At 38.8% G+C, this 13,483-nt stretch overlaps 1 protein-coding gene across 7 annotated transcripts in view; it reads left to right on the top strand.

Annotated features, from left to right (window-relative positions):
* Positions 1 to 13,483, top strand: part of RAPGEF2 (Rap guanine nucleotide exchange factor 2) — a 184,536-nt gene that overhangs the window by 167,912 nt on the left and 3,141 nt on the right. For 5 of the 7 annotated variants that reach the window (XM_066186052.1, XM_066186050.1, XM_066186049.1 and 2 more), the window contains 9 exons: positions 726 to 937; positions 1,018 to 1,141; positions 1,748 to 1,771; positions 2,791 to 3,014; positions 3,832 to 4,011; positions 5,731 to 5,883; positions 7,906 to 8,131; positions 9,699 to 10,255; positions 12,786 to 13,091. In XM_066186052.1, coding sequence (XP_066042149.1) covers positions 726 to 937; positions 1,018 to 1,141; positions 1,748 to 1,771; positions 2,791 to 3,014; positions 3,832 to 4,011; positions 5,731 to 5,883; positions 7,906 to 8,131; positions 9,699 to 10,255; positions 12,786 to 13,091 — 2,006 coding nt within the window. Of the gene's footprint in view, positions 1 to 725; positions 938 to 1,017; positions 1,142 to 1,747; positions 1,772 to 2,790; positions 3,015 to 3,831; positions 4,012 to 5,730; positions 5,884 to 7,905; positions 8,132 to 9,698; positions 10,256 to 12,785; positions 13,092 to 13,483 lie in introns of those variants that run through there. The other 2 variants (XM_066186051.1, XM_066186055.1) reach the window with 2 other exon arrangements.

The following is a 13,483-nucleotide window of genomic DNA, read 5'->3' as shown; positions in this document are numbered from 1 at the left end:
TCAAGGATTCATCCTGATGATCAGTCAGCATCTCTGAGACATCAAAATATTGAGATTTTGTTCAGCTCTTTCAGCCAGTCTCAATGAGAAATAAAAGCAGCCTGTCTGCTAGGAAAAACTTGAATGAAGGAAAGATTCTAAGTACCAGACTTTTCCACAGGTAGAAATTAACAGCAAGCCAATCAGTGTCACTACAGGGGAAAAAGGGGATTTGTACCAGCTACAGCTTGAGAATAACCTCAGCTATAGAGAGTGTTACGAAATTTCATCTAGAAAGAAAAAAGTCAGATGGATTATTGCAGAAATAAGGTGGGTCAGTTGAACATTATCATCTAGGTGGAAGATACTTCCAGATTAACAAACTGTCAGAAAAAGTCAGTGGTGATCCTGGGGTACTTAGATTATGATATTCTTATCAAATGCAGACACTCTTCTAAAGGAACAAATCCATACTCTCTATAGGGTTTAATTACTCATCCAAGTGTAACTTTTATTTCTTTATGGTTACATAATGTAGATGATGTTTTTATGGCTTTTATAAAAATGATCTTCATTATTCTGTAATACATGCTGGCAAAAAGAAGTTTTCAAATTTCTGTTACTTTATTGAGACTGTTGTGCTCTGGCTATATGGTATTTCTACCATACAAAATTTAATATGGTTTTTTCTAGGATTTTTTTTTGTTTCTTTCTCTTCAACTTTCTTGCACTTCTTTTGTTTCAAGCGGCCTGAATTTGGCACCAGTTGCAAGGCTCCGAACTACTTGGGAAAAACTTCCAAGCAAGTACGAAAAGCTGTTTCAAGATCTTCAGGACTTATTTGATCCATCTAGGAATATGGCGAAATATCGTAATGTCCTTAACAGCCAAAACCTACAGCCCCCTATTATCCCCCTGTTCCCTGTCATCAAAAAAGACCTTACATTCCTTCATGAAGGTAAAGGCAGAGGTTTATCATCTCTTACTAGCTAAGGAAAAGTAACTTTCCTGCCTAATCCCTGATGCTGTTGATTGTAGGAAATGATTCTAAAGTGGAGGGCCTGGTGAATTTTGAGAAGCTGCGGATGATTGCAAAGGAGATCCGCCATGTCGGTCGCATGGCGTCTGTGAACATGGATCCTGCTCTCATGTTTAGAACAAGGTAAGTGTGTTGTGCCAGGCAGAGCTTTCCCCAGCTGGGAGAGGGCTAGGTGTCAGCAAAAGGGACTTCTATGTGCCCCTTCTATTGGAGCAGTATGAATTTTTTATGTTCGCAATTGATCAGCATGACGTAGTGGTCTGAAACTGGGGAAGCCATTACCTTTTGTGGTTACTGATACATTCTGAAATGCTTCTTACTCTTCTGTAGTTGACAGTTACTTCATAAAAATGAGATTCTATCAGTGGGACGGGAGGAACTGTCTTGAAAACATGTCTGTTTGAAACACTGATGGGTGTCAGCCTTATAATTTTGATATAGTAGAAGTGATAATGTATCTGAAGCAGTGTCAGCTACTTGTGTTAGAAAACACGGAGCGAATGCTCTTTGGCTTCATATTTGACAAGCTTACTGCATACTCTTTTTTTCTTAATTTGAGCTAGAAGAGTTTGTGATATCTGATTGTTTGCCCGGGTCAAGGCTCTTTTTAATGTTTGTGGGCTTCCAGAACTGCTTGTCCTGAGGTCTTGTCTTTTTCTTTCTGAGCTTGAGATCTTTCTCTGTCTCTTCTTAAACCCATGCTTTATTCTTCCTGGCTCTCACTTGCAGGAAGAAGAAATGGAGGAGTTTGGGGTAAGTGGTTGGAGACAACACACACAGACATTCATCTTCCTTTACCATTTGCATTTTTTCCTACTCGCTATCTTTAATTTTCTGACAATCTTTTTTACTGACAATACATTTTAATTTAAGAGTGGTTTTGATTTGAGATTAAAACACAGAAGTTGTAAATTGGTTTTAAATGGTCATAGGTAGAAGGGGAGTGATCTTTCCCACCTTCAGTTTAAATTGCTGAAGGAAGAGACTTTCGATCAAAGAGAAATTACAACATGACAAGGTTTTAACAGCTGAAAATAGCTGTTAATTTCCTTATACCTGTTAAACAATTATCATAATCAAATTCAAAATTTGAAATTTACAGTATCTGCTTGACTAACTTACTTTCATATTACAATTAGCCATCATTTTTACCTTAACAATTCAAGACCAATGCATAGCTTTCCTATAGATATGCATACATTGAAATGTGCATGACGTTTGTTTCATCATGAACTAGCTGATCATTTTACTTAACAAAATTCTCTTCAGTCTTGCAAGTTATGAAGAAATTCTATTCTATGAAACTGAGCTGTACATTTTGTATACGGTCTGATTTAAAACACAGAGGGCTTTCAAAATGCCTCCTTTTTATGTGTATTTGAATTTGAACCTCAACTATAGTCTTCTCTCAGCACTGCCTTACTGCATGAGCTTTTCCTAATGCTCCAGTCCTCTCAGTAGATGGCTTATGTGAGAGAGCTGCCTTGAATGCTTTTCTAGATGTGTGAAGTGTTACTGCCTAGTGTGAGAAAAATAGGTTAAAATATCTGTGCCATTGAAGTAGTGCCTGTAACCAAGAAAAAAGATTTCCTGGCCCTCATCTTTCTGTCTGTTATAGCTGTTTGACTTACTGGAATGAGGCATGTAAGCTTTGACCGTAGACTGACATTCATGCAATCTGTTGCACGTTTCATATTTATTGGGTGATACCATGTTGGATTAAGTCATACCTTTGCTCTCTTTCTTCCCCCTCCTGCTCCCCTTCACTCCAGCTCTCTCAGCCAGGGCAGTGCCAATGCAGCCGTGCTGGATGTTGCACAAGCAGGGGGGCATAAAAAGCGGGTTCGTCGCAGCTCCTTTCTCAATGCTAAAAAGCTCTATGAAGATGCTCAGATGGCACGGAAAGTAAAGCAGTATCTCTCAAACTTGGATCTGGAAATGGATGAAGAGAGCCTCCAGACACTCTCTGTGCAGTGTGAGCCAGCCACGAACACATGTGAGCATTGTCATTTGTTGTGGATTTCAAGAAAACTGTTCAATACAACTCTGTTTCTAGCCCAGTGAATCAACTGGGAACAGTAACTAGACAATGAAGTAGAAAATTATTTGTCTAGTCATTTTCAAGTACTAAACATCTATGAATCCTAAGGAAACGATCTTGTGAATTAACAGGATAGAGACATAGTATTTATGCAGGTGATAAGGCTTTAAGATGATGTCACAATGAAGTGTACAATAGCTTTTTAGATTTGTCTGTACAAAGGATATGGAAGAGTCAAAAGTTCTTCTATATTTCTGATATACTGAGGTTATTATGGTTATTCTGAGGGAGTAGGGGAATTTCTTATGTCTGGGTGTTTCAGAGATACTTGGAGGGCTGTACCTGGTGCACCAGAGGGGGACCTTATCCTGGGTATCTATTTCGTTTTGATTTCAGGAATTGTTGTGACTTGTGCCCTTCCCTTCCTGCAGGGTAGCAAAAACTAGAAATTATATGTCTATTCTGAAACACCTGTAGTCCTTATAATAGCCCAGTATAACTTCTGGTCATGTTTTTTGTAACAGTGGTCATTTATCGGAGCATTATTTGAGAAAGAAAACATTCGCTGATAATGATTATCTTTTAAAGGGAGTTACATCTCCCCCTCTTTTCCTCTTCATCGTTTCTGTCCAGAGATATCATGCTGCATTAATTGTACGAGTATTTGAGCACCCTTTAATTGTTACTCAGAGGGTTTTGCACTGCTTAGACTAAAACTCCACTGTGTTCTTAGATAGTAGTCATTGAGCATTTTGTCCCCTTTCTTGCAAAGTGCCGAAGAACACAGGAGACAAGCGATCTGGGAAATCTGAAACGTCACCAGTGGCTCCCCGGGCTGGCATCCAGCAGAAAGTGCAGCAGCAACATAAAGTAAACCAAGCACTGCAGGTCCCAGCCGTGTCTCTCTATCCCTCTCGCAAGAAAGTGCCAGTCAAAGACCTCCCACCGTTTGGTAGGTAGAACAAGGAAGAATATAGTTTAATTTTCTGGAGTTTGTTTGCCTATGTTGGAAAGGTATTTTTAATGAAATAAAGTTCGGACTTCCATTTCTGGTAGTATGATATGCAGGTTGTACCTGTTCACGCAGTGTCTAGGTGTAGTTCTTTTCTCCAGAAATGGAAAGAAAGAAATCTAGGGAAAGCATCCTGCCAATTTAATCAGTATAAGTATTTATTTACCTGTTACTAGCAGCTGGAAAGAATAAATGTTTCTCACTGTGTGCCTTGGGATCTTGCCTTAACTTTTCTAGAGGAATTAGGGACCTGGACTTCTTGAGATGCCTCAGAAGTTTTGGTATCTCTTTAAAGTGAAATTCAGGCCTGCTCAAACTGGCAGTCCTGTTAGAAATGTGGGTCTGAACTTTCGTGTTGACAATAGCCCATTTTGCTTCTACTCCCTTCTGCTTTTTTATTGATACTCAGTTGTTGCTGCCTTCATATTCTGCAGAAAGGTACCAGACTATACAAAGTCCTTCTACCCCAATTTCCAAATCTGTGTCCCAACATATGTACAAAAAATGTATGCACTATTAACAAACTCCTTAAATCACAAGTACGGTAATATCCCTAGGAAATATATGTAGCATAACTGGCCCTTTCTTTTCCATGATGGTCATTGCACAAGAGCTTAATTCTGATTTCACTCTTTATTGGTTTTCCTCATGCACGGCTTAGGCTGCAACAAAGCATTAGAAACATCAAAATAAGCAAGAAACAATTCAATACTTGTCTAGATTTTCTTGATTTTACCATTAAATTTTAATCTTAAAAGGACTTTGAAGCTCCATAGACTGCAATTTTTTGCTCATAGTGGCAAAGTTTCTGAAAACTGACGAGGTTATGCTGATCAGGCAGCAGTGAATTATTGATAGCAGGATTGTGATCCAACAGATCAAAGATAAAAGTTCATGAATGTTTGGAAATAACCTCTACCACAAACCTTTGCGAAACTGTCAGAGAAACTCTGTCTTCACTTGTAAGGCTGTCCCGGGGTGGATTTTTGAGGGGAAGGGAAAGATGAATAAATGTGGTCTGGGAAAAGCAGTTCCTGATGCCCTAGATCTTTAAATCATACATCATCTTCAGGATGTTTTTACTCTGTAGTTTCCCAAAATAAGCTCGTGCAGAGATAGTTCTCGAAAGAGGCAGGCAGCTGCAGGATGGCCTTGTTTCATAAGCCTATTCCTTATTAATTTTCTTTCTAGCTTCCTTTGACCTTCTAGGTGACTCTGAATAAAAAAGAAACAGCAGAGCAGTTTGAATTCTTACTATTTAAATCTTCACTATCCAGTGAGATGTATGTGTGTCTGTATTTAAGCTAATTTTAGTTCAGGTTTCTCAGTAATCACTCCTATGCATATCCTCAATTGTATATTGTGTAGGCAGTATCCTGCAGCATCAAATCTTCGTGTTTCCTCTGGCAAAGTATTTATCTTAAGTAGCCAGAATGAAAGACCATCTGCACTAATATGCAGAAATAAAGCGCTGTATTTTAAACAGGAATAAGTTTTGACATTTTGCTTCATTTAAGCTGATGTCAGGAACTCAGAAATACAGAGGAAAAAATGTAGCTTTTTCTTCCTGTGGGGTGTCTGCTCTATAAATGCATTGTGAAAAATAAGGATGTATTTATACTGGACTTTACATGTGCCTACTTTAATTCTTACCTAAAGGCATTAACTCCCCACAAGCTTTAAAGAAAATCCTTTCATTATCAGAAGAAGGAAGTTTGGATCGTCACAAGAAACAATCTGAAGACGCTGTCTCAAGTGCATCTTCGCAGCTGTCTTCTCCTCCTACTTCACCACAGAGCTCTCCAAGGAAAGGTAGTAGATGTTCAATGTTTCTTACCTTGTTTCTTGAAGCTCATGGACTTTGGAAGCTTCTGAGAGAGCATTTGGACAGTCGATACTGCTGCTCCTATTTTTGTCACATATGGTCAGCAAGAGGGCAGAAAATGTTGTGCAGAGTGGGATGCATAAAAGGTAGCTGTGAACCTGATTTCAAGGGTATTTGAAAGCCCTCTGCTGATCAAAAGCCAGAAAAGATAGCCTGGTATGATACAGGATTTGATGCAATAGGTCACTCTGACTGCAGCTGCTTCTGACAAAAATCATTCCTATGATCAGTGTTTCCTGCCTTCATTGGAAGGATGTGCAGGTTGAAACTTAAAATCTTTGTACAGCATTGACCATGCTGGTCTATTAGAGGAATTATTTGCTGTGTCATGCATCTGAATGGGATGTGACCTATGTATGACAGAAAGGCTTAAGGTATTTGGAATTCAAATCAAAATATTTAATATTGTAATTTATATTTTATACAACAGAATATTTTAATAGCAGCTTGATTATTTAAACCATGTTAATGAATTTTTGAGGAATGGTATTATACATTGGAGCTCTCTTGACCAAGATCTTTTAAAGTAATTTCACAGTTATTTTTGAAAGTGACTTTAGGACTTGAAAGTGATTTTTTAAAAACTTGTTTGTTTGTTTGTTTGTTTGTTTGTTTGTTTGTTTTCATGGTAGTTCTGGCTACGAATTGACAAAACAGAGTATGCAGGCATTGTTCTATAGTTTGAACAAAAAAAAAAAAGACACTTTGAAAGTATGATGGCCTAGATGTATTGCATGTGATTTCTAAGTTGCTCTCTTTTCAGAACAGCATAAAAGTTCAGTTTAACAGTTACATAATAGAGCATTATGGTAAAATATACATTGGGGCTGGAGTGACTTCTATTGAAGTGTCATTTGCTAAGGTCAGATGGAGTAGTATAATATGTAGTGGATATATTATCTTGAGTCCTTGTAAACAGTCATCATTATTTCTCCCAAATACTGTATTAGCAAAGAGTGAACTTATATAAACATGGTCAGGCCTATGCATTTTTTGAAAAAGGAATTGGAATTTTGTACTTGAGTCACAGTGTGAACAGCACTTTCTTTTTGCAAAAAGCAAATCATAAACATGATTTTAAAATATCCTTGGTTTGATGGCTACATGAAGCTAATGATATGTTCTTTCAGATAGAAATGACAACATTAATTCCCAGCATTAGTTCTCAGCAAGTGAATTGGGGTAGATCATTTGAAGTAATTTGGCACTTATGAGTCGAGTGAAAGCAAAAATGAAAACTGCTGTGACTTGTGGATGTATTTAATGATCTTTAACTTAGCTGGCAGGAACATTCAGCGCAATTTGTTTAATACTGAAAGAAAAGCTGAATTTGCTTCCATGATATGGTTTGCAGATTTTATCTCAGTCAGGCTATGTCAGTGCTACCTACCTCCAAATTTCACCATAATTCCCGTAATACGGAATTTGGAATTAATTAGTGAGCCAAGTATCACTAAGATAGCTTGAAAACCTGCCCATCTCTCTGCTAAGATATGTAATAAGCAGTCATCCCAGACATCTGGGCTTCATGTACCTGTTCATCTCTGAAGTGTAGCTTTGCAGAATAAAAAAGACTGTATGAGAGAGTCTCTGGAATTACTTTAAGCAGTAATCTCAAGCTGAGCACCTCTTTCCTTCCAGTCTTGGAGACAGTGTTTATGCACAGGCAGATTTTGAGAAGTAATATTTTGTAATGTGAGGATACAAGTATGATGATGAGTTCAAAAAGAATTTAGGAGGTGAGGACAGAGCAGTTGGTTTGTAAATGAGTAGTACTTGTTCCCACAGTCCTCACACAGTTTTGCTGTGTATCTTTATCTTTTGCAGTGCTGTGTAAATGTAATAGTAGCTTTGTTTTAGTGCCAGTTTTATTGCAGTGTTGTCAGTGGCCTGACAAAAACTGGGCAGGCATCTTGGAGAGTTTGATTAACACGATGTTCCCTTTGCAGGCTACACTTTGGCTCCCAGCAGCACTGTGGATAACTTCTCTGATTCTGGTCACAGTGAAATTTCTTCTAGATCTAGTATTGTCAGCAATTCTTCTTTTGACTCTATGCCAGTCTCCCTGCATGATGAGAGGAGACAGAGGCATTCTGTCAGCATCGTGGAGACAAATCTTGGTGTGGGAAGGATTGACAGAAGAATCATGATTGAACCAGATCAATTCAGCTTAGGGTAAGAATTTTATTTGTGCTTACTTATATTATACTTTCATACAGTGTGTGTGTGACATGTATATTTGTCCATGTAGGTTTCTCTGTATCTCAAATATTTTTTTCTCCTCTGCTCTTAAAAAACTACTACTTTAGTGCTTCATTTTGTGATAATGCTCCATTCTTGCCATTCCTGCTCCATTGCACTCCTGAGTGATGAGGTCTACGGCAGTGAGACTTTACCTCAGTAGATGTTACCATCTGACCATTTCAGTGGTGCCGTAGATTATCCACTTTGTGGCAGGCTAGTACCCTGGCCTGCTTTCTCCATGGGAAATTAACTGAATTAGGTGAGATATTCAAACAATTATTCAGTGATCAAACTGAGAACAGAAATAGCTAGCAATTTTCCAGTCTGCTTCATGCACGAAAAAGTGCATATTTGTCTTACTCCAAAATATTTTACTCCAAATATCTCTTCTAGTCAACAATAATTGGAAGCTAAAATTCACATTACACTGCTGGTTGTGTAGTAATTTTCTAGGTAATTAACTTCTGTAATGGCGGGGAAGCTAGTGCTGTGAGGAGTCCTCTAAATCTCTAGCAGTGAGCCTTGGTGTGAAAATAATTGGAGCTCTGGCTCCTGTTTAGTCTCTACCTTTTTTTTTTTTTTTTTTTTTTTTTTTTTTTTTTTTTAAGCTGTTATTTGGATGCTTCAATCCTCTGAATGGTTTCTGGGGTTTTAATTCTGCAGGGTCTGTGAACGGCAGACCTGTTCCAAAATTGCTGTACTTCAGTTTTGGGAATCTCAGGCTATGCAAACTCTAATTAGATGTCTTAAATATTTGGAAGAAGAGGGTTCCAACCTGTATAGGAAGGTGCCCTGGAAGAGCAAGTCTCAGGAGTCTGGGTATCTGCTAAGCAAAAGTGACACTTTGTCGGTTTTCTCTGCTGCTGTGTAAGGGATCATGTCAGGCTCACTTAATCATTGAAAGGCCAGCATGTGTTTCCAAAAATAAGATTAATATACATTTCCATTTGCTGGAAATGTTGAAAAGTTAGCTTTCACAGCTTCCTAAGCAGGAAAAAAAGTCTTAAATCTAAATCTGAGTATCAGTCAGCTCCTGCTAAATTTTTAGCTTTTGAACCATTTGCTCAGCATGGCTGGAAAAGCAGTAGAATAACCTTGTTTCCCTGTATGTGTGAGTGTGTGGTTTGTCTGTTTTAAGGGGCTGTCGCAAAGTTAAGATTTTGCCTTTTGAAATTACACCGCTGAAGTGTAAGGCTTCAGCAAGTTATCTATCCATTTTTGTTTGTTTGTGTTTGTTTTTGTTTTATTGAGAAAAGTGTTACATTCTCAAAATTGAATTAGCCCTTCATGCAAGCAATAAATACTATTAAAGTGCATCCAGATCTTCAACCATCGAATCATAGAATGGTTTGGGTGGAAAGAGACCTTTAAATGTCGTAAAGGTTACCTGGTCCGACCCACAGTCTGTTTTGTTTTTCTTTGGTTCTTTGTTCGTCTTGTTCATGATTTCCGATTCCAACACTGGATTTTTTGTCCCCCCTCATCAATGTGTATCCAGCTCATATGCACCAGAGACCAGAGGCCTGTATGCTGGAGCAACTGTACTTTCTTCTCCTAGTACAGAAGAGCTGTCACAGGACCAGGGGGACAGAGCTTCGCTCGACGCAGCTGACAGTGGCCGTGGTAGCTGGACTTCTTGCTCAAGTGGTTCTCATGATAACATCCAGACAATACAGCACCAGAGGAGCTGGGAGACTCTGCCTTTTGGACATGCACATTTTGATAGTTCAGGCGATGGGGCAGGACTGTGGGCCTCAGGCGGCCATATGGACCAGCTGATGTTCCCTGACCATGGCACAAAGTATGGCAGGCAAAGCCAAGGTAGGGAGGGCCTTGATCAAGCACAGTCCAGAGCCAGCTGGGCATCTTCCACAGGATACTGGGGAGAGGACTCCGAGGGTGATACAGGTACCATAAAGCGCAGGGGTGGGAAGGATGTTTCAGTTGAAGCTGAAACCAGTAGCGTAACATCTGTACCAGCAGAGGAGACAAAGGCATCTCCCGTCCCCGCTCACACAGCAGCAGCAGCAGCAAGCAGTACAAAGGGGCTTGTTGGTAAGTTAAGTTTCATTTACCATGAAGTATTTTAATTCATTTGCTAAAGTTTTCTCATATTGTTCTGCATTTTTTTTGTCTGGTTTGATGTTATTTTTTTAAATTTTTAAAGCAAAACTGAGCATTTTGTAGTCTCTCTTAAAATTTTCACTTTAACTGTGCGTTTATTGCTAGGGTAAATAGCATTTATTGTTGATTCTCTGTTCTAGCAGTGCTTTTGTGTTTCAAGAGAGCCTGCCATACATCAAAAACTAGCTCAACTGCTGGACAGTATTTTGAGAGGTTGATGTATTTAGATGTCTGTTCTGAAATTTGAATTCCTCATCACAGTAAGGCTCCATAGGCTGTATTTAGAAGTCTTAGTAAATGTGACCTGATTTTTATGGAAGTGTTTTACTTTATACCTTTGTATGACTTGTCTGATTATTGTGAATATTCCTTACTTGTGGAAATGGGATCCCTTTGTGCTTAAATACCAACTGAAATGTTTCTTTGGACTGCTGAAACTGAAGAGGTTTCAAAGACATTAGAGCTGAAATACATTTCTATGCATTCAACAATGGAAAGATCAGACAATATATAAATTAGTATGAAGGTGTCTTTGGCAGAGCTTAACATTTTTATCATATTGTTCCTTCTATGCATCCCAATTCATGGACCATCCAATACCTCTGCATTTTTGCCTCTTTTCTTCCTTTCATTCCCCCTCACTTTGTGTTTTGTTGGGTTAACATGAAGAAGTATCTAAAGCCATTTTTTGCTGACACAGCTGAATGTCTGCCAGATTGAGGTCGTGCTGAGACCACTGTGATAAACTGCTTTTCCATTTTCTGCCCGAGTATATTGCTTAGCAGTGGCCTTTTGCCTCAAAGCTTGGGTCTAAATCCCTGGACTATTAAGCGGAAGAAGGTGTACAGATTCATGCCAATCTCTAATTTTACTCTTTGATACCCTTGGTTTCCTCCAGAATGTGTAACAGGTGTGTGCCTCCAAACTTGCCTCTCAAGGCAGTGCTTGAATATATTTTTAGAGACTTGAAAGAACATGAAAGAGACGTGAAAATTCAAACCAACACAATTCTGTGCCCTTCACTACTATTTAATAACTGTTCTGCAAATGTAACTCTGTGTATCACTATCCAACAGAACCCGCTGGTTTACATAGTTCTTTTGCACTTAATAGACATTCATTTTGTTGCAGCATTTCAATAGAATTTTTCTACAATAGAATTTTTCTATAGAACTTCTTTTGATTTTCAGAAATCTTTGAATAAAGTTTCTCAGAAACTATTTCATGCTACTTTGCTCAGTTAAAACAGTTTGTCCAGGAAAAACGCCTAGACTCTGTTGGAAAATGTTTGGTTTTGTTGTAATACCAAGGATTTACTTTTAGTCTGTAAAGACTTGCATCCAAGTAGCACCAGTCCATTTTAAGCTTGTATTGTCCTTTCAATCACATCATGCTGTCTAATACAGGGTGGTGTTGTCATCACCACTTATGCAAGAATATACAGTGTATGACAAGCTGTGGAAAGTAAACTGAGTCAGTGGTTTTTCCTGCTGTATTTGTAAGGTTTGTCTTTAAAGTGGTTGTGTGTTAAAGGGCTGGGCCCACAATAAGTAATCAGTATCAAAGTCCCAGCTGACTTCTCTAAGTACTTAACTCTGAAACAGACTTCTGCCTATCTGTTGTGTGTCCCTGCAGATGCTTAGGATTCTTAGCTGTTTTTTTTTTCCCTTAAAGTTCTCTCAGAGAGAGCTTCTCAGTATGTCCTGAGTTAAGCCTTCTTCAGGTAAACAGTTACATCTCAGTGAGATCCACAAGCTAGGATTTTTCCATCTTCTATATAAAATCATACTCAGTCATTGTTCTTACAGGAAGTCTTTCAATTTTGATTTTGCAGAGAGTACAACCATAGGGGCCAGAGGCAGTAGTGCATGCAAATAGTATAATGATGAAGCCCACTTCTCTTTCTGACCTCTTGGAGTTGTAGTTTATGCCTAATTAGTAGTAAGATTTGTAGGACGAAAATAGTGTATCAGATGCATTTCTTTTTTCCCCTCCAAGATGCTAAAAACAAGATATGAGCTCTTGGATGTGAAGCCCATCTTCAGAATTAAGATAATCATGCATTTGGGGAGATGCCAAAATTCCTGATACTTACTACTTCTGTGGACTCTTGAGTCTTCCATGTAAACTTTGATCACTGTACCTTTATTCAGCACAATTGATGGAATGGCTTTAGTTGTGAAGTTTGAACAAATTCCCCATGAAATTTGGTGAATTTTATTAGACTAGTGCTTCACTGCTGGAAGAATAGTTACATCCTGTGTATGTTGTATGTTCTATACTTTCTTGATTGATTTACAAGCTCTTTGTCTAGCATATGATAGTTAACCTTTGTCATTCAGGTTTTCTCTTACTGGGCTGTTGAGTTGGTTGATAATTATTCAGCTTTTAACTGTCTATTTTCCTTTGAGCAGTGTTCCTCATCCTGTCTCTTAACAATCATCTGTTGTTTCTCCTGCAGCAAGAAAAGAGGGTCGATACCGGGAACCACCTCCAACTCCTCCTGGTTATGTAGGAATACCTATTGCTGAATTTGCAGAAGGTGGCTCCCATCCAACCAGGAAGCCTCCAGACTACAACATAGCACTTCAGAGGTCTAGAATGGTGGCACGGACATGTGAGACTCATGGGACAGCAACTCCACAACAGCAGTCACACAGCCACTCAACTGGCAGGCCCGTGAACAAACCTCAGTGGCATAAACCAAATGAGTCAGATCCACGTCTTGCTCACTATCCATCTCAAGGGTTTTCCACAGAGGAAGATGGTAAATTTCTAGTTGTTAGATTTTGAGTGTGCTGCATGCAAAAAATGGGTCAATGCTTTTGCAGACATAAAGCAAGTTGCACAAATCTTGCCATAATTTGAACTCTATTTCATTTCAAAACTTGCTATTTGTTAACTTTTTGGAAGGGAAGGAATTCAGTTCCTCCTAAATAAATTGAAAATTTGGAACGTAGGTCCACCTGAATCTTGACCAACCAAGCAGTTGGCTTAGTCATCTCTGAAGTTGCCTATGTTCACCTTGTACAGCCCTGCCTGCCATAATTTTCCACATTAACCATGTATTTAATGATCAAAAAAGTATCCTGGTTTAGAGAATAGTTGCCCATCCACCCGTAGGGCACCATTGCTCAGGTTTATTTGGTTAGTCGCTCA

The sequence above is a fragment of the Chamaea fasciata genome, unplaced genomic scaffold (assembly GCF_029207755.1).
Source record: "Chamaea fasciata isolate MVZ Bird 193981 ecotype frontalis unplaced genomic scaffold, bChaFas1.0.hap1 SCAF_6, whole genome shotgun sequence".
Taxonomy (NCBI): domain Eukaryota; kingdom Metazoa; phylum Chordata; class Aves; order Passeriformes; family Sylviidae; genus Chamaea; species Chamaea fasciata.
The sequence above is the reverse complement of the archived record's forward strand: the minus strand, read 5'-3'. Positions and strand labels throughout refer to the sequence as shown.